The sequence below is a fragment of the Carassius gibelio genome, chromosome B13 (genome assembly GCF_023724105.1).
Source record: "Carassius gibelio isolate Cgi1373 ecotype wild population from Czech Republic chromosome B13, carGib1.2-hapl.c, whole genome shotgun sequence".
NCBI classification, from domain to species: domain Eukaryota; kingdom Metazoa; phylum Chordata; class Actinopteri; order Cypriniformes; family Cyprinidae; genus Carassius; species Carassius gibelio.
The window spans coordinates 27,005,250-27,024,952 of record NC_068408.1 but is presented as its reverse complement, the minus strand read 5'-3'; the positions used below and the strand labels follow the sequence as shown (position 1 = coordinate 27,024,952).

Below are 19,703 nucleotides of genomic sequence, written 5' to 3'. Positions count from 1 at the left end.
TTTATGGGTTAAGGCGGGCATACACTGTACGATTTCAGTGCGATTTCGGCAAGGTACCAACTCACACTGTTCGGGTAGATCACATGCGATGTGAAGCCAAAGCTCACGATTTTTGTGCACTCACTGTACGGTCCCATTGCTGAGTTGCGATTTGACTGCTCACACTATACGTGGGGAATCAACCGAATCAACACGTAGGATCCCTCAGAACCCGGATGTTTGTGGCTGTTTCTGAATAAACATGCTTTCCCGGGATAAACGCACTGCTTTGGTGATATGCGCAATTCTGTGTGCTGAAACGTCCCAAAAAAAAAAATGGCGTCAGCGTATCTAGACGTGCAGGTGGCTGGGAAGACGTGGCCAATATGGTCAAAATCCATTTTGCAACGCGAACTGGAGGTAAGCAGCCGTTTTTTCCCCTTTTATTTTTATTTTTCTTTGCCATGACTCAAGTTATCCCTCCATCACTTCAGTCCACAATACACGCCGTGTCAGGTGTCACCATGGTTTCGTTTATGGTTTCACGCAGTGAGGGAAATGCGGGAAATCGGTTCGTAGCCCTGCTTCAATATTGCGATACCTCACGAGAGGCAACCAAAATTTCTGACATGTCAGAAATCCATCCGACCATCCGATTGCCGGTCGGGAGAGGCTTATCGCCTCTCGTTTCCCCTTGTACACTGCACGAACACTGCATGACAAACGACGCATGAAAATGCTGAAATTCGGCCCGACCCGAAAAAGAGTCGCACGAGTCAGAATTCGGCTCAAAATCGGATGAAAATCGCACAGTGTATGCCCGGCCTTAGTTGTGATACAGCTGTGGCTACTGCTCATACCCACATCGATATTGCATCATATTTGTAAGGAAGATTAGGGATATTTCCCCCTTTCCCCCCCTAAATTTGGAATCATATAACCGCAAACAATTTTGGGTGAAATGCCCAGTTTGTCCGGTAATCTTTATGTATATAAAATTGGGAAGCACTTTACCAGCTGCCAAATTCAAATCTGCATTTGCTGGCTGGCACAGAGCCAGAGACACAATTTTTTTAAGCAATTATAACCAATCACATAGGATTCTGTTGAGCTTATGAATGCAAGAACCAGTCAGAGGCGTTCAGATGAGTCACTGCTGAAACACGCTGTTTCGTCACCGTGCACGATGGCTGACGAATGGTCTGACTAAATCTCTCATCAGAAACAACCTTCTTTATAATGTGCTATTGGTTAGCTGACGGGAGTGTGTGATTTAGCTTTTCTTCTTTTTTTGATCTTCCATTCTTCTCAAAATTAATTTATTATAATGTATATATTTCCCCTGGCTTAATGTAGTGGTGATGTTTTGTGTGTGTATGTGTGTTCAATTAAAAAAAAAAAAACATCAGAATCAACAAGTGAAGATGTACGAATGAGTGGGGCGGGGCTGAGAGCCGTGGGAACAGGGGCGAGCCACCGGTCTCAGATTTTGAATCAGTGTTGACTTTAGGTCTGTATTTCTCCAATGGTGGAATTTAGACTGTCACTCCCTCATTCAATGCTTTGATGCAAATACAAATTAATTTGGAACATTTTTGTGAAATGTAGTCAGCACATGATCATCAGAGGATGAATCACTATTAGCACCAAAATAAATAAGTACAAATCTTCCAGCTGAGTGTGTGGGTTAATAAAAAAAAAAAAAAGTGTGACCAGTAAGATGAACCAGCTGGACAGTATTATCAGGGCCCTGAACAGACATTTTGAGGGGCAGTGGCCCAAACCAAAAAAGGGGCACAAGGAGGGTGGGTGCTTGTTAATACAAATGATCAAGTTATTAAAAAATATACTGGTGTTTTAAATTAGAATATTGTGAAAAAGTTAATTTATTTCAGTAATTCAACTCAAATTGTTAAACTTGTGTATTAAATAAATTAAATGTACACGAACTGAAGTAGTTTAAGTCTTTGATTATTTGAATTGTGATGATTTTTGTTCACATTTAACAAAGACCCACCAATTCACTTTCACAACAAATTAGAATATGGTGACATGCTAATCAGCTAATCAACTCAAAACGCCTGCAAAGGTTCCCTGAACCTTCAAAATGGTCTCAGTTTTGTTCACTAGACTACACAATCATGAGGAAGACTGCTGATCTGATAGTTGTCCAGAAGACAATCATTGACACCCTTCACAAGGAGCCACAAACATGTATTGCCAAAGAAGCTGGCTGTTCACAAAGTGCTGTATCCAAGCATGTTAACAGAAAGTTGAGTGGAACGAAAAAGTGTGGAAGAAAAAGATGCACATCCAACTGAGAGAACCGCAGCCTTATGAGGATTGTCAAGCAAAATCGATTAAATTTTTTTAGTGAACTTCACAAGGAATGGACTGACGCTGGGGTCAAGGCATCAAGAGCACCACACACAGACATGTCAAGGAATTTGCTGAACCACAGACAACGTCAGAGGTGTCTTACCTGGGCTAAGGAGAAGAAGAACTATACTGTTACCCAGTGGTCCAAAGTCCTATTTTCAGATGAGAGCAAGTTTTGTATTTCATTTGGAAACCAAGGTCCCAGAGTCTGGAGTAAGGGTGGAGAAGCTCATAGCCCAAGTTGCTTGAAGTCCAGTGTTGAGTTTCCACAGTCTGTGATGATTTGGGGTTCAATGTCATCTGCTGGTGTTGGTCCCTTGTGTTTTTTGAAAACCAAAGTCACTGCACCCATTTACCAAGAAATCTTGGAGCACTTCATGCTTCCCTCTGCTGACCAACTTTCTGAAGATGCTGATATCATTTTCCAGCAGGATTTGGCACCTGCCCACACTGCCAAAAGCACCAAAAGTTGGTTAAATGACCATGGTGTTGTGCTTGACTGGCCAGCAAACTCACAAGACCTGAACCCCAGAGAGAATCTATGGGCTATTGTCAAGAGGAAGATGAGAAGCAAGAGACCAAACAATGCAGATGAGCTGAAGGCCACTGTGAAAGAAACCTTGGCTTCCAGACCACCTCAGCAGTGCCACAAACTGATCACCTACATGCCACACTGAATTGAGGCAGTAATTAAAGAAAAAGGAGCCCCTTCCAAGTATAAGTTGTTGAGATAGGTAATTTGTGGGTTTTACTCTGTTTTGGAGGAATGAGGATTGATTATATCACATTGCACCATTACTTTAGGTTAGAGCTATATAATCAGTTGTTTATTATTTATTTAGCAATACGTAAGCCTATACAATTATAGTTTTCATTAATAACCATTGCTTTATAGATGATAACTTTGTCTAGTGCCCTTATGAATGTTGTTGGCAAGACTGAAAATGTAACTACGATATGAAATAGCATAGACGTAATATACTTGTTCAACAGATATTTGCACTAGTTTTATATGCTACTGTTTTGATAGTGTTGATAACATTTCTGACAGATAACATCATGATTTTTTTTTTACGTTTGCCTTACCTTATGTGGTATCCTGTCAGCATTAACATGTCTGTGGGCTCTTTTGATTACTATCAGTTTAAGTTAAGTGTTGCCAGATATTGCTTTTTTTGTCTTCAAATTGTGCCAACAACAGCAAATTTGGTGTTATCTAAATTAGATCTGATCTGATCAGGTACAATAATTTGATTAGACATTCTAATTCTAAGAACATGGATATTTTGTACAACACTTTTACAATGCAGAGTCATTAGCAACAAAAACAAACAAACTACCAACTAATTACTAATTCAGCATATCAACCTCTGACTATCATAATGAATCTGCCTGTTAATGCAACGACCTTCAGCCATAAAAACTAAAACATTATTGACTGAATCTGATTCAAACCCATGTGAAATAAATATTATTTAAAAAACTAATTAATAATTTCCTTTTACAGACAGACATATTTCTTTTCTTAAAGTTAATTTTAACAAGATAGAAGCAACCAAATGAAGTTTACATTTCAATACTTAATTGTTTGTTTGTGAAACAATATGTTGAACTCCAAAGTTGTAGCCTTCCTAAAAACAGACTAAACAGAGAGTTTGTTGGCCATTAGTGACTATAGATGGAAATATATTCTTATTTATTTTTATACCAATATCTGGCAACACTGCCAGAACTTAAACTGATAGTAATCAAAAGAGCCCACAGACATGTTAATGCTGACAGGATACCACATACGGTAAGACAAATGCAAAAAATCATGTCATCTGTCAGAAATGTTATCAACACTATGAAAAAACAGTAGCATATAACACTAGTTTAAAGATCTGTTGAAGTATGTTAAGTCTAAGCTATTTCATATTGTAGTTAAATTTTCAGTTGTGCCAACAACATTCATAATACATTCATAATATATATATATATATATATATATATATATATATATATATATATATATATATATATATATATATATATATATATATATATGTACGTATGTAACAGAGGCCACTGAGTAGTGTAGTGTGTGGTGGTGAGGACCTGGGGTTATATTGGTGCCGTGACCCGGATGGGAGTGAGGTTTAGGGGGGTGAGTGTAACGGAGGTCAGCGAGTAGGTGCTGTGCAGCCAGTGCAGGTAAACCTCACTCCCCGATCTCAAGAGACCCATTAGCGACAGATGCTAGTGGCTGCAGTCATTTAGCCTCCTTGTTAGTGCGTCTACCTCCCATGCAGGAGACCCAGGTTCAAGGCCTACTCGTCGAGAGTGTGAGGTGTGGCAGTCAGGACCCGGGAGAGAGGGGTTACATACATATATACATATATATACACACACACACTTTTACCTTTACCAGATTTACCCGTATTTACTTTACTTTTTCTTCATATTTGGCGACTTTTTCTGAAAAATGTAGACTTTTGAGGGTATAGTTCTAGAGATTTTCTGAGGGAGGGGTTTGGCAACACTGGTAGTGACAAAACGGGTTTTTAGAGGTAAGTAATAAAATATTACTATAAAAAAGCGGCATAAATATATAAGGCCTTATAATAATAATAATAATAATATAAAAATCTGTGCACTTTCAGCAGAGAGAGTTCCCTTTATTTGATGACAGTTGACAGAGGTTAATTCTTTTCGAAGCGACGAACATTACAGATTCAGAGAAAAGAAGCACATTGATTGTATTTCATTATTCATCTTCCTTACAACTTATGTGTTTTTTTTGTTTTTTTTTGAGAAATCTGAGTGATCTGCAAAGCTAAGAGTCACATGAACATGCGCCGCACAGACCAACGGCCAAGGTAAGTACTTTCTTTAAATATAATACATCTTGGTTTGTTTTTCCACCAAGCCCCTAACAGATATGATCGTGAGAGTGTAATGTCTGTATTTTTCCTAAAAAAAACAAAAGCATTGAAAATAATATACAATAATATTTGTACAAAAAATGATTATTATTATGCGTGTTCCTACTTTGAGTTTGATAATAAAGGAAAACCTACCCTTACGAAAAAGTAGTATACTTCAAGTCTATTTTACTAAGTATAGTTAAGTAGAGTTCAAGTATATTTTTAAGTATAGAAAGTATACAAATATCAGTGTTCTAGTAGTATACTTGTAAGTGTACCGTTTCAATACTCGGTGGGACTAAATTTCTAGTGTATATATAAGTATACTTTTAAGTACCCTTTAAGTATAACAGCAGCAAACTTTGAGTACACAACTAGTTTACCTCTATGTTTGTAAATTAAATTAAATTAAATTAAACATTAAATGTAAAATTTATTAAATTTTTGTATTGCAATTATATATAAAAACTTACAGGTTTACTGATAGTTTACTAATTAAATACTGTGTACACTTTGAAGTATAGTCTTAGTAAACTACTAATCTATTAGTTTTATACTGCAAGTTAACTCTCTGGAGTCTAAGGGTATTTTTGGGGCCTGGAGAAGTTTTGTCATGCCCTGACATTTGTGCTTTTTTCAGTTTCTAAATGGCTAAGGTCTAATCTGACTGTATTCAGCACATACTTGGCTATAATATTATGTAAGAAGATATATGTACATGACTGTATTTTTGAGAAAAAGTTTATGCATGGTTAGTGAAAAACTAAAAATGTTAAAACACTTGAATAAGGCCATAAAACACATACATAACATTGGTTCCCGGGACTGTTGAGAACTGGAACTTGTAGCCTGGAACTTTTCTTTCTAAATTATGTGAAAACCATATTGTTTACTCACTTACAGAAAACAATATATTGATTTAAATTTTCTAAGACACTTTTTGTTGGTAAAAGTCATATGCGAGTAGGCATCAGCTTTCATGAATATCATTGTGATTTACACCTGAGAAGACAAAGACCCGCATAATGAGCTGCATAATGAAAGTTTTCTTTAAGTGAACTTTGCATCATACTTTAAGTATACTACTATGTCCCTATTAAGGTTTTAATGTCTTTGTTTTTGTCTTGTTTTTATACTTTAGATGCCTTACAACAATAACAAGGTGAAAGCTGAGAACCAGGAGTCCTCAGAGATCGGATGAACAGCTCGGGGCATGGCCTTGTTCTGGAAAGCCCTGAGTTCATCAGACTGTCTGTTTAATGAGGACTAAGGACATCCTTTTTGAACTAGAAAAGTAGCTTCAAGTCCTGCACAACAAACTGTGATAATGTGTCAGTCTGATGTACTTTGGTGTTTCTGCCGTTGTTGGTGAGTTTCCATTTGCATTTATTTCCATTTGACAGATGCAGTTTGTGTTTGTTATATAGCGTCAGTTTTACCAGATCCTCCCCTGGCATTTGGTTAAATTCAGAATTAATTATTCTATGTCCCTTTGCCATCATTTTATCATATTATATGCCTATGTTGTATTTTAAGTTCTGCCTCCTGGATTCACAGACAAGGCTAGTCCCAGACTCAAATAAAAGTTTGAGCTGTGTCAGCTGTCTTAATTGAAAATAACTTGCTCTGACAGATCTTAAAATATGTCAGTGTCATTGTTTTGTCTCAAAATGCACACCAGTAATGTGTTTTTCCCTGGCATTTTTATAAGAAACTTGAAACATACTAAGGCCTCATCCTTTATTAAAAGCTCATCCCGGCCTGAGAATCAGGGCCTATATGTGTTGAGAGAACCACAAAGTGTGTTTGTTTGTGTTTTAAATAAAATAATTGTTTTACTTAAATGTGATGCTATTTTCCTGTTCAGATACTTTGATTAAATCGTATGGGGCGAAAAATAAATATCTGCATGTAAACTGAAGGATTTTGTAAACTGAAGTCACCTTTTGATTCCAATCTATATTAATTGCATTCCTGCAGTTTCTCTGATTGAAAAGATTAAAAATCAAGAGGGCTTTGGTCATATATCAATGTAGATTCAATGTTAAAAAATTGGTTTAGTTTAAGTTGAATAAATGTTGATTTTTATGACCAGCTTGATGTATTTTTCATCATTGAAATATCATTATTTGAGGGTGCAATCCTAATCAATGTGCAACTTCAACAGGGATTCAATGATAATTTGGTTGATGCATTAAGATTGATTCAGTGTTGATTCAGTGTTGATCTGTGATATGGGGTGTAACCCATATCTGGGACTGAAGCAAGGAGACGGCGTTAATGCAAAGTAAATAGACTACAGTACCAGGCTATTTTCCCATCGCAAATTATAGATCAACTTACATAATATATAATGGTGCAAAATGCATTTACTTACACATATTTGAGAATCAAGATATTTCATAAAATATTTTAGGGATATACCAAATTTAAAATAAATAAATAATAATAATAAAATAAATAAATAAAACAATACACACCATTACACAATTAGTAATGGTTTTACTGGTTATAATGGGACTTGTATTGGTTTTACTTGAAACTGTCTATTAGTCTCTAGTTGTAATTTACTGATTTCTATTGGTGGCTTAAACCAATCAAGCATGTAATATGTCCCAAAACACACTACACAAAACTATTTTTAATAGTTAAAAGTTGATGGTTTGTAATGTTTGTAATGGTATTTCTCCTGGAAACCATTAAAATGTTCTTTCATGGTTTTATTTAAAAAAATAATAATAATAAGTTCAGTGGGGACATAAATCTATATCAGTTTATTATTATTATTATTATTATTATTATTATTATTATTGAACAAACATAACAGCAAATATAGTTTCATCTACAAAAACAACAATAATATCGTTATAAACAGTAGAAAAAGAGCAAGTACAGTAAAAGCAAGTAAAATAAACAGACAAAAGTAAAACAATATAATAAAAAATAAAGTAATAAAAAATAATACATTTTAAAAAATTATAATAATTGAGCCAGGGGTAACATATAATTAAAATAAATTCAAGAGAGATAGAAATGCCTCGAGTCCCTTTTGTTTTCATTATTTTAAAAAAGCATTAATATTATACTTTGTGCACAATGTAACTGACTTTAAAGCTTTGGCATTGTTGGAAGAAGAGATAGCACCCCAAATATTATTTCAGGTCATGCCAAAAAATAAGAAAGTGTATATCAGTGATACAGAGGTATTTTTGCTGCCTATATGTCATACATATGTGTCACATGACAAGCATGAGAAGCCCCGCCCCCTGGTAGGTTGACGCTTCACGGTACCCGGCTGTGAATAAGTGACGCTTCCAGCAGACGGCAGAAGAGTGAGCTGCTTTCTGACGTGAGCGCACAGGAAACAAAGGATCTATCAACTTCCGGCGGCCATATTGCGGTGATACAGCGAGTTTTGGTGAGACAGCTCATGATGATTTCTGCTCAGGCTTGTGGAGCTAACGGAAGGATGAAGGACTATCACTACACAGGGCCAGTGGAGCACAAGTTCTCTCCTTATGCCTTCAACGGAGGGTAAGAAGCGTCTTCTTCTTCTCCCTTCAGTCAGCACAGGAGCCGGAGAACAGCAGAAACTCTTCATAAACTCTGTTCAGTGAATCACTAACTTACTTCACCACTAACAGTATAAAAACAGGTTACTACTGATGTCCAGTTCAGTTCAGTCGCAGTAGTAAAGTCACAAGTGTGCGCTTCATGTCAACTGCGCGCTGGTTTTACTTTCACTATCAGAAATACAGCATTTAGCCGGAAAATCATAGACTGGTTTATTCTTTCCCAATAATGTCAAAAACTAGTCAAAACGGCTGATATTTGAAGTATCAATAAGCCATTATATTTTATGGCGTGTTAATGATTTCTGCAGATTCATTGTTGAGATGAAACCTGTCTGTCATTCAGAGAAGGCAGATGAGGTTTATTTGTAAGGATCTGAACTGAAGTAATGGATGTGTTGTCCTCATCTCTCTCATCATGTCAGGACTGTGCTGGCGGTGGCTGGAGAAGACTTCGCTCTCGTGGCCTCAGACACACGCTTGAGTGAAGGATACAGCATCCACAGCAGAGACTCCCCCAAGTGTTACAAACTGTGAGTGTGTGAGTCTGTGTGTGTGTGTGTGTGTGTGTGTGTGTGTGTGTGTGTGTGTGTGTGTGTGTGAGAGAGAGAGAGAGAGTCTGAGTCTGTGAGTGTGTCTCTGTGAGTGTGTGTGCGGTCACATGGGTCAAACAGACACAAACTGACATCTGGGTTTTTATTTATTTATATTTCATGTGCGTGTAATCAGTCAGAGGGGTCATTTTTACAAAGTAAAATAAAATACAGTTGTCTAGATAAATACTCAAAATGTACATGTTCTTTGAAACGTTCGAACTGATTCAGATTCTCAATTTAAATCAGAGATATTTTTTAAACCATCACTGTTTCAGTGTTCTTGTACTCAAGAGATGAAAGATAAGAAAGTATCATTAAATCACTGACTGTCTTCAGGCAACAGTTGAAATATGAGCACTTGTTGCTTCAGCCCTCTTGTCCATCACAGGGGACGAATACATGTTAATTTCTACAGTAAAGGAGAACCAATATCAAGTGGGGATTTTTCCTTCCTTTCAGTGGGAAAGGTTCAGGTCTGAAGGGGTTAATGTGAGTCTGTGCGTTCTGTGCTGCTTTGATTGATCTGTAGCTGTATCTCTCTGACTCATATTCCCACACAGGACAGACACTACAGTGATTGGCTGCAGTGGTTTCCACGGCGACTGCTTGACGCTAACCAAAATCATCGAGGCGAGACTGAAGGTGGGTTTGAGGAAACGGGTCCGATCATGTTCAGTCAGCACAGACCTGTTTTCTGAGCAGTGTGATTCCCTTCTCTCACAGATGTACAAGCATTCGAACAACAAGAGCATGACGAGTGGAGCTATCGCAGCCATGCTGTCCACCATCCTCTACGGCAGACGCTTCTTCCCCTACTACGTCTACAACATCATCGGGGGGCTCGACGAGGAGGGTGAGTTTCTCAGAAGAACAGGATTCAAAATCTCTAGCTCAGAAATGTATAAACGGGTAATTTACAGAATTTTCCATTAAAATAGTTTTTTTTCTTCTTCTTCTTCGAGGTCGAGGTGCCGTCTATAGCTTCGATCCCGTTGGCTCTTACCAGAGAGACACTTATAAAGCGGGCGGCTCTGCGAGCGCAATGCTGCAGCCTCTTCTGGACAACCAGGTGAGAGTACAGCCTCACATATTTATACTCCGAATCAGAAGAAAGAGACTAGATTTCACTTCAAGACAGTAAAGAATGTTTTCAGGACTATTTAGGGAAGGCAAGGCAAGTTTATTTATCTAGCACATTTCATACACAATGGTAATTCAAAGTGCTCCACATAAAAGAAAGTAGAATAATCATGAAGTAAAATACATAAAACAAGCAATTTAAAACTTAGATTTTTTTTTTATTATTTAAAATGAATTTAAAACATTTAAAACTGTAAAATGATCTGACATAAAATACGAAAAATTCGTAGAATAGTGCGATCACTTCAGACATCGCACCGCGCTCATTCAATAAATGCACAGCTAAACAGATGAGTTTTGAGTCTGTGTGACTAATGTAGATAATGTAATTTAGCATTCTTTTCCCTCCCTAAATTAATTGCATAATAACATTGTTTTTTGTTAATTGTGATTAATTGTCATGTAAAGGTCACCATTGAAAAAGTCTTCATGGGAGGGTTCATTATTATTTTAATATGTAACTTGAGGTTAACTTATAATGTTAATAAAGATTTTAGCAGAAGAAAAAGGGAATAAATATAAGGGAAATAATTATTTCCGACCATCTCTGTAAAACAGCCTATTTTAACCAGTTAATAACCTGTTTTCATGGTTATTAAAGTATGCAATTCCAGCAATAAAAATCAGTTGTTTATTTTAAGAGACCTATCTTATTTTCTTTTGTGTATTTAGAATTGCTATTCAATAAAGAAAAATGAATTCTTATCCGATTACTCGATTAATCGATTGAATAATCGGTAGAATACTCGATTACTAAAATAATCGCAGGCTCCAGCCCTAATTTTGAGACAAAGCCGTCGTGAAATCAAATGCATACGCTGACATACACATACAAAAACAAAGAATACTTTGGGCTTAATGTTCGAACGCTATTATCACATAACCAGAGCTGAATTTGAAAGGTTGGATCTGTGTTGTCAAACCTTTTCTTCTTGAAGTCTTAAATTAGTTTCTGTTGTGCTCAGATTGGATTCAAGAACATGGAGAACGTGGAGCAGGTTCCTCTGTCCCAGGAGAAGGCCGTGCAGCTGGTGAAGGATGTGTTCATCTCGGCCGCTGAGAGGGACGTCTACACAGGAGATGCCCTCAAGATCTGCATCATCACCAAGGAAGGCATTCGAGAGGAGATCGTGCCCCTCAGGAAAGACTGAGACGTCTTCTCTGTCATGCCAAAATTAGCCTGTTTTTGTTTTCTCCAGTTGCATCCTTCATTCTGCTGTTCTTTTTATATTCCTTCGCAAGAATAAATATGTTAACCCTGTCAGTGTTGTCTTTCATACAGTGTTTTGTCAGTTTGAGAACTGCAGGTTGTCCTTCTGGGACACTGTTGAGCAAAATAAATTTTCTTGAAAATCCACATTTGATAGTACAAATGGTGAATGACTAGATGCACAGAAAAAAAATAGGCATGATGAGTTGGTTTGCATATTTAAATGTTCTATGAGTGCCTTTCTTTTCTATATTAAAAACCATAGGGTTATATTCAGCTCTGATTTCAACCCTTGTAAGTCAACTTCAGCAAAAAGCTCATGATTTTAGAGTGTGTTCTTAAATACTAGTGATGGACAAATATTATTTTCCTGACCCCCAACAAAAAAAAATATATATATTATTATAATGATGCATTGTTTGCCAAGAAAACATAAATTTTCTAATAAAACAGCATCTTTTTTCAGAGTTGCTATATGCAGAAGCATTTACTGGTATAGCATTTTTTGCAAGTAAATATTATTTCAAAGCAGACTGAGAACAGTACCCTGCAAACCCCAGTGAGCTAAATCCAAATGCTTGAGTGCACTTTCATTTCATACTGACTCCATTGTTAAGTGGCTTCATGATTTTTTTAATCCGTGCAACCAAAGTGTAGTCTAAAACTCAAGTCTTAAAAGATGTTGTGAAAGGAAACAGCTTGATTCAAATAGATTTCCTACAATATCCTTATGAATTTTTATGTGGTAGTTTTGGTTGCAATTCTCACTTTATCAACTTCATGTGATCACTATAAACATTGTTGCTGAACACATATATTTTGCTGATCATTTAACATTTGACTCTCAAACCTAATGTAAAAGGTGATTTGACAAGGCCTATCAAATACTTATCAGCTGCACACACACAGTGCTGATTGATTCACATGCTGGTAACATAACTGCTCAGACCAGTTATGAAAAGTTAATAATCTTATTTTTTTCTACTTAATACCTGGTTGTAACTTTTTTGAAATTTTCATTTAGAAATTGAGAATTGTTAGAATAAAAGAAAAAAGATGAGGTAAATGTCATTTTATGCAAAACTTATTTTTATTTATTACGATTGAAAAAAAAAAAAAAAAAAAATATATATATATATATATATATATATATATATATATATATATATATATATCCATCTTTTTGTTCATTTGTATTACTTAAAGACTAGAAAACAATTAAGTACAACACAATGTTTTTAAATAAAACAAAACATCATTATTTAAGATTGTCCAGCAGAGGGTTGTACTCTGTGCTCAGTGCTTTCAGGATTGTTGAGTGTCGTCTGGGTGGTGCTGGTGTCGGCTGTCTCCGGCTGCGTTGTCTTCACAGTTTGACAGTCAATGGGCAGCATCCTCTCAGCGGCATCTGACGGCTGATTTACTGGTGCCTGTATATAGAGCTTTCCATCAGCCATGGAGCAGGTCACCGCCTCAGGATTCACTCCTTGAGGAAGATCAAACACCCGCCTGAACTCTTGGGTTCTGAAAGAGTACGAGCCCTTCCCATCCTCCTGCTTCTTCTCACTCTTTCCGCTGACATGCAGCTTCCTGCCCACCTGTCTGACTGACAGTTCTTCTGGGGAAAAGTCTTTAGTGTCCAGCGTCAAAGCAAAGCCGCTTCCCTCTTTCTCCATTGTGCAGGCCACTGGGTAGATCTCCTGTGAGGGTGGCATCAGTTGGATCTCCTCAAGGATCTTATCCTGAAGTTTCTCCAGCTGCTCCAGGCTTCTCTTCAGCTCCTGCAGTTCCTCTCCGTGTCTGTAAAGAGATGTGATCTCCGGCCAGAGACTGCGCACTGGCCAGTCCATTCCCATGAATGAGCTGAGGGAAGGCTGGAATCCATGCAGGCTCAACATTTTCAATGGCTTTTAGTTTTGCTCCTCAGTCGAGTTGTCTCTCTGGTGGCGTCGTAAGGCTTTTAGATTTGACTCCAGTTCTGGGAGTCTCTCAGCTTTATACTGTGTGTCATCAGCACCAGCAAGTTCATGAACTTTCCAGGTAGTTCCGGATTCATCCATTGGGGGGCAGCATAGAGAGAACTGATGATGCCTCACTAGTCACAATCGCAGTTTGGAAGATGACCAACATACATTTTAATTTTGAAACATCTGCAAGTGCAAATAGTGTGCGGAATTTATTCTTTTTTTTTTTAAATCAGTTACAAAAAAAGTAAATTGGTCTCATTTGAATCTGAAAAGACAGACTGAGCCCTTGGCTAACTGCTAGTTGGTCAAACTAGTTCGTAAGACTAGTTATAGCTACTGGGGTCCCTCAGGGCTCAATTCTCTGAATACTTCTCTTCTCTGTCTACATGACATCATGAGGTTCTGTCACTCAGAAACATGGCTTTTCATATCACTGCTATGCTGATTTCCATCCTAATGACCTGACGACAGCTGCTCACATCTCAGCATGTCTAACAGACATTTCTTGCTGGATGAAGAAACATCAACGTCAACTTCAAACTTGCCAAGACAGGATATTCTTTTGACTTGTTTTCTTTTCCTTTTTTTAAAAATAAATAAATCTTTGCTATGTGTACTTTGTAAGAATAAGCAAGACTTGTCATAAACTTACATGTATCATTGCTTTTTGTCGGTTTTGATTGCTTCTGTTGTACTCATCTGTACAGTAAGTCACTTTGAATAAAAGCGTCTGCTAAAAGACGACATGCAAATGTAAATGTAAGACAGTCTTAATAAAGTGGCTATGTTTATGCAACTGGCCTCAGAGCTGCTGGTGTTTGATATTTTTTCCTATCTTCCAAATGTTAGCAAGTTCATGAACATTTTATGGTGACATTTGTAAATTGTCTTTGTAGCTCTTATACTTGTTTCAAGTCAGTTTTTACTCTTTTTTTTTTTTTTTTTTGAAGAATTCTGGAGATTTTATTCTACAATACTTAATTACAATTTAGAGAGGACAGAAAAAATGGAAAATGACATTTTTTGCTGTTCTTATTTTATTTAATTCCATGTATATATTCAATATAAAAAATCCATCTTTTTGTTCATTTGTATTACTTAAAGACTAGAAAACAATTAAGTACAACACAATGTTTTTAAATAAAACAAAACATCATTTAAGATTGTCCAGCAGAGGGTTGTACTCTGTGCTCAGTGCTTTCAGGATTGTTGAGTGTCGTCTGGGTGGTGCTGGTGTCGGCTGTCTCCGGCTGCGTTGTCTTCACAGTTTGACAGTCAATGGGCAGCATCCTCTCAGCGGCATCTGACGGCTGATTTACTGGTGCCTGTATATAGAGATTTCCATCAGCCATGGAGCAGGTCACCGCCTCAGGATTCACTCCTTGAGGAAGATCAAACACCCGCCTGAACTCTTGGGTTCTGAAAGAGTACGAGCCCTTCCCATCCTCCTGCTTCTTCTCACTCTTTCCGCTGACATGCAGCTTTCTGCCCACCTGTCTGACTGACAGTTCTTCTGGGGAAAAGTCTTTAGTGTCCAGCGTCAAAGCAAAGCCGCTTCCCTCTTTCTCCATTGTGCAGGCCACTGGGTAGATCTCCTGTGAGGGTGGCATCAGCTGGATCTCCTCAAGGATCTTATCCTGAAGTTTCTCCAGCTGCTCCAGGCTTCTCTTCAGCTCCTGCAGTTCCTCTCCGTGTCTGTAAAGAGATGTGATCTCCGGCCAGAGACTGCGCACTGGCCAGTCCATTCCCATGAATGAGCTGAGGGAAGGCTGGAATCCATGCAGGCTCAACATTTTCAATGGCTTTTAGTTTTGCTCCTCAGTCGAGTTGTCTCTCTGGTGGCGTCGAAAGGCTTTTAGATTTGACTCCAGTTCTGGGAGTCTCTCAGCTTTATACTGTGTGTCATCAGCACCAGCAAGTTCATGAACTTTCCAGGTAGTTCCGGATTCATCCATTGGGGGGCAGCATAGAGAGAACTGATGATGCCTCACTAGTCACAATCGCAGTTTGGAAGATGACCAACATACATTTTAATTTTGAAACATCTGCAAGTGCAAATAGTGTGCGGAATTTATTCTTTTTTTTTTTTTTAAATCAGTTACAAAAAAAGTAAATTGGTCTCATTTGAATCTGAAAAGACAGACTGAGCCCTTGGCTAACTGCTAGTTGGTCAAACTAGTTCGTAAGACTAGTTATAGCTACTGGGGTCCCTCAGGGCTCAGTTCTCTGACTACTTCTCTTCTCTGTCTACATGACATCATGAGGTTCTGTCACCCAGAAACATGGCTTTTCATATCACTGCTATGCTGATTTCCATCCTAATGACCTGAAGACAGCTGCTCACATCTCAGCATGTCTAACAGACATTTCTTGCTGGATGAAGAAGCATCAACGTCAACTTCAAACTTGCCAAGACAGGATATTCTTTTGACTTGTTTTCTTTTCCTTTTTTAAAAAATAAATAAATCTTTGCTATGTATACTTTGTAAGAATAAGCAAGACTTGTCATAAACTTACATGTATCATTGCTTTTTGTCGGTTTTGATTGCTTCTGTTGTACTCATCTGTACAGTAAGTCACTTTGAATAAAAGCGTCTGCTAAAAGACGACATGCAAATGTAAATGTAAGACAGTCTTAATAAAGTGGCTATGTTTATGCAACTGGCCTCAGAGCTGCTGGTGTTTGATATTTTTTCCTATCTTCCAAATGTTAGCAAGTTCATGAACATTTTATGGTGACATTTGTAAATTGTCTTTGTAGCTCTTATACTTGTTTCAAGTCAGTATTTACTCTTTTTTTTTTTTTTTTTGAAGAATTCTGGAGATTTTATTCTACAATACTTAATTACAATTTAGAGAGGACAGAAAAAATGGAAAATGTCATTTTTTGCTGTTCTTATTTTATTTAATTCCATGTATATATTCAATATAAAAAATCCATCTTTTTGTTCATTTGTATTACTTAAAGACTAGAAAACAATTAAGTACAACACAATGTTTTTAAATAAAACAAAACATCATTATTTAAGATTGTCCAGCAGAGGGTTGTACTCTGTGCTCAGTGCTTTCAGGATTGTTGAGTGTCGTCTGGGTGGTGCTGGTGTCGGCTGTCTCCGGCTGCGTTGTCTTCACAGTTTGACAGTCAATGGGCAGCATCCTCTCAGCAGCATCTGACGGCTGATTTACTGGTGCCTGTATATAGAGCTTTCCATCAGCCATGGAGCAGGTCACCGCCTCAGGATTCACTCCTTGAGGAAGATCAAACACCCGCCTGAACTCTTGGGTTCTGAAAGAGTACGAGCCCTTCCCATCCTCCTGCTTCTTCTCACTCTTTCCGCTGACATGCAGCTTCCTGCCCACCTGTCTGACTGACAGTTCTTCTGGGGAAAAGTCTTTAGTGTCCAGCGTCAAAGCAAAGCCGCTTCCCTCTTTCTCCATTGTGCAGGCCACTGGGTAGATCTCCTGTGAGGGTGGCATCAGTTGGATCTCCTCAAGGATCTTATCCTGAAGTTTCTCCAGCTGCTCCAGGCTTCTCTTCAGCTCCTGCAGTTCCTCTCCGTGTCTGTAAAGAGATGTGATCTCCGGCCAGAGACTGCGCACTGGCCAGTCCATTCCCATGAATGAGCTGAGGGAAGGCTGGAATCCATGCAGGCTCAACATTTTCAATGGCTTTTAGTTTTGCTCCTCAGTCGAGTTGTCTCTCTGGTGGCGTCGTAAGGCTTTTAGATTTGACTCCAGTTCTGGGAGTCTCTCAGCTTTATACTGTGTGTCATCAGCACCAGCAAGTTCATGAACTTTCCAGGTAGTTCCGGATTCATCCATTGGGGGGCAGCATAGAGAGAACTGATGATGCCTCACTAGTCACAATCGCAGTTTGGAAGATGACCAACATACATTTTAATTTTGAAACATCTGCAAGTGCAAATAGTGTGCGGAATTTATTCTTTTTTTTTTTAAATCAGTTACAAAAAAAGTAAATTGGTCTCATTTGAATCTGAAAAGACAGACTGAGCCCTTGGCTAACTGCTAGTTGGTCAAACTAGTTCGTAAGACTAGTTATAGCTACTGGGGTCCCTCAGGGCTCAGTTCTCTGACTACTTCTCTTCTCTGTCTACATGACATCATGAGGTTCTGTCACTCAGAAACATGGCTTTTCATATCACTGCTATGCTGATTTCCATCCTAATGACCTGACGACAGCTGCTCACATCTCAGCATGTCTAACAGACATTTCTTGCTGGATGAAGAAACATCAACGTCAACTTCAAACTTGCCAAGACAGGATATTCTTTTGACTTGTTTTCTTTTCCTTTTTTTAAAAATAAATAAATCTTTGCTATGTGTACTTTGTAAGAATAAGCAAGACTTGTCATAAACTTACATGTATCATTGCTTTTTGTCGGTTTTGATTGCTTCTGTTGTACTCATCTGTACAGTAAGTCACTTTGAATAAAAGCGTCTGCTAAAAGACGACATGCAAATGTAAATGTAAGACAGTCTTAATAAAGTGGCTATGTTTATGCAACTGGCCTCAGAGCTGCTGGTGTTTGATATTTTTTCCTATCTTCCAAATGTTAGCAAGTTCATGAACATTTTATGGTGACATTTGTAAATTGTCTTTGTAGCTCTTATACTTGTTTCAAGTCAGTTTTTACTCTTTTTTTTTTTTTTTTTTGAAGAATTCTGGAGATTTTATTCTACAATACTTAATTACAATTTAGAGAGGACAGAAAAAATGGAAAATGTCATTTTTTGCTGTTCTTATTTTATTTAATTCCATGTATATATTCAATATAAAAAATCCATCTTTTTGTTCATTTGTATTACTTAAAGACTAGAAAACAATTAAGTACAACACAATGTTTTTAAATAAAACAAAACATCATTATTTAAGATTGTCCAGCAGAGGGTTGTACTCTGTGCTCAGTGCTTTCAGGATTGTTGAGTGTCGTCTGGGTGGTGCTGGTGTCGGCTGTCTCCGGCTGCGTTGTCTTCACAGTTTGACAGTCAATGGGCAGCATCCTCTCAGCGGCATCTGACGGCTGATTTACTGGTGCCTGTATATAGAGCTTTCCATCAGCCATGGAGCAGGTCACCGCCTCAGGATTCACTCCTTGAGGAAGATCAAACACCCGCCTGAACTCTTTGGTTCTGAAAGAGTACGAGCCCTTCCCATCCTCCTGCTTCTTCTCACTCTTTCCGCTGACATGCAGCTTCCTGCCCACCTGTCTGACTGACAGTTCTTCTGGGGAAAAGTCTTTAGTGTCCAGCGTCAAAGCAAAGCCGCTTCCTTCTTTCTCCATTGTGCAGGCCACTGGGTAGATCTCCTGTGAGGGTGGCATCAGTTGGATCTCCTCAAGGATCTTATCCTGAAGTTTCTCCAGCTGCTCCAGGCTTCTCTTCAGCTCCTGCAGTTCCTCTCCGTGTCTGTAAGAGATGTGATCTCTGGCCAGAGACTGCGCACTGGCCAGTCCATTCCCATGAATGAGCTGAGGGAAGGCTGGAATCCATGCAGGCTCATCATTTTCAATGGCTTTTAGTTTTGCTCCTCAGTCGAGTTGTCTCTCTAGTGGCGTCGTAAGGCTTTTAGATTTGACTCCAGTTCTGGGAGTCTCTCAGCTTTATACTGTGTGTCATCAGCACCAGCAAGTTCATGAACTTTCCAGGTAGTTCCGGATTCGTCCATTGGGGGGCAGCATAGAGAGAACTGATGATGCCTCACCAGTCACAATCGCAGTTTGGAAGATGACCAACATACATTTTAATTTTGAAACATCTGCAAGTGCAGATAGTGTGCGGAATTTATTCTTTTTTCTTTTAAAATCAGTTACAAAAAAAGTGAATTGGTCTCATTTGAATCTGAAAAGACAGACTGAGCCCTTGGCTAACTGCTAGTTGGTCAAACTAGTTCGTAAGACTAGTTATAGCTACTGGGGTCCCTCAGGGCTCAGTTC

At 38.2% G+C, this 19,703-nt stretch overlaps 4 protein-coding genes and 1 pseudogene across 4 annotated transcripts; 1 reads left to right on the top strand and 4 right to left on the bottom strand.

Moving 5' to 3' along the window:
• The first annotated feature begins 8,600 nt into the window (after positions 1–8,600).
• LOC127969656 (proteasome subunit beta type-1-A) lies at positions 8,601–11,833 on the top strand. Its single transcript, XM_052571712.1, has 6 exons — positions 8,601–8,798; positions 9,262–9,369; positions 9,993–10,074; positions 10,156–10,285; positions 10,395–10,501; positions 11,538–11,833. The coding sequence occupies exons 1-6, from the start codon at positions 8,695–8,697 to the stop codon at positions 11,721–11,723; spliced, it is 717 nt and encodes a 238-aa protein (XP_052427672.1). The 5' UTR covers positions 8,601–8,694; the 3' UTR covers positions 11,724–11,833.
• A 1,128-nt stretch (positions 11,834–12,961) lies between these two features.
• LOC127969661 (heat shock protein 30-like) lies at positions 12,962–13,744 on the bottom strand. The gene has a single exon (XM_052571720.1). It carries the CDS (start codon positions 13,678–13,680, stop codon positions 13,045–13,047), a length of 636 nt encoding a protein of 211 aa, XP_052427680.1. The 5' UTR covers positions 13,681–13,744; the 3' UTR covers positions 12,962–13,044.
• A 1,162-nt stretch (positions 13,745–14,906) lies between these two features.
• LOC127969690 (heat shock protein 30-like) lies at positions 14,907–15,590 on the bottom strand. The gene has a single exon (XM_052571750.1). It carries the CDS (start codon positions 15,540–15,542, stop codon positions 14,907–14,909), a length of 636 nt encoding a protein of 211 aa, XP_052427710.1. The 5' UTR covers positions 15,543–15,590.
• A 1,044-nt stretch (positions 15,591–16,634) lies between these two features.
• Positions 16,635–17,473, bottom strand: LOC127969664 (heat shock protein 30-like). Its single transcript, XM_052571725.1, has one exon. It carries the CDS (start codon positions 17,407–17,409, stop codon positions 16,774–16,776), a length of 636 nt encoding a protein of 211 aa, XP_052427685.1. The 5' UTR covers positions 17,410–17,473; the 3' UTR covers positions 16,635–16,773.
• Positions 17,474–18,499: 1,026 nt separating this feature from the next.
• Positions 18,500–19,311, bottom strand: LOC127969678 (heat shock protein 30-like; annotated as a pseudogene).
• Positions 19,312–19,703: the final 392 nt, after the last annotated feature.

Coding starts and splice junctions, on each gene's coding strand:
- LOC127969656 (XM_052571712.1), top strand. CDS start 8,695: ATGATGATTTCTGCTCAGGCTTGTGGAGCTAACGGAAGGATGAAGGAC. Junction 9,370..9,992: donor TCCCCCAAGTGTTACAAACT/GTGAGTGTGTGA, acceptor ATTCCCACACAG/GACAGACACTACAGTGATTG. Junction 10,502..11,537: donor AGCCTCTTCTGGACAACCAG/GTGAGAGTACAG, acceptor TGTTGTGCTCAG/ATTGGATTCAAGAACATGGA.
- LOC127969661 (XM_052571720.1), bottom strand. CDS start 13,680: ATGTTGAGCCTGCATGGATTCCAGCCTTCCCTCAGCTCATTCATGGGA.
- LOC127969690 (XM_052571750.1), bottom strand. CDS start 15,542: ATGTTGAGCCTGCATGGATTCCAGCCTTCCCTCAGCTCATTCATGGGA.
- LOC127969664 (XM_052571725.1), bottom strand. CDS start 17,409: ATGTTGAGCCTGCATGGATTCCAGCCTTCCCTCAGCTCATTCATGGGA.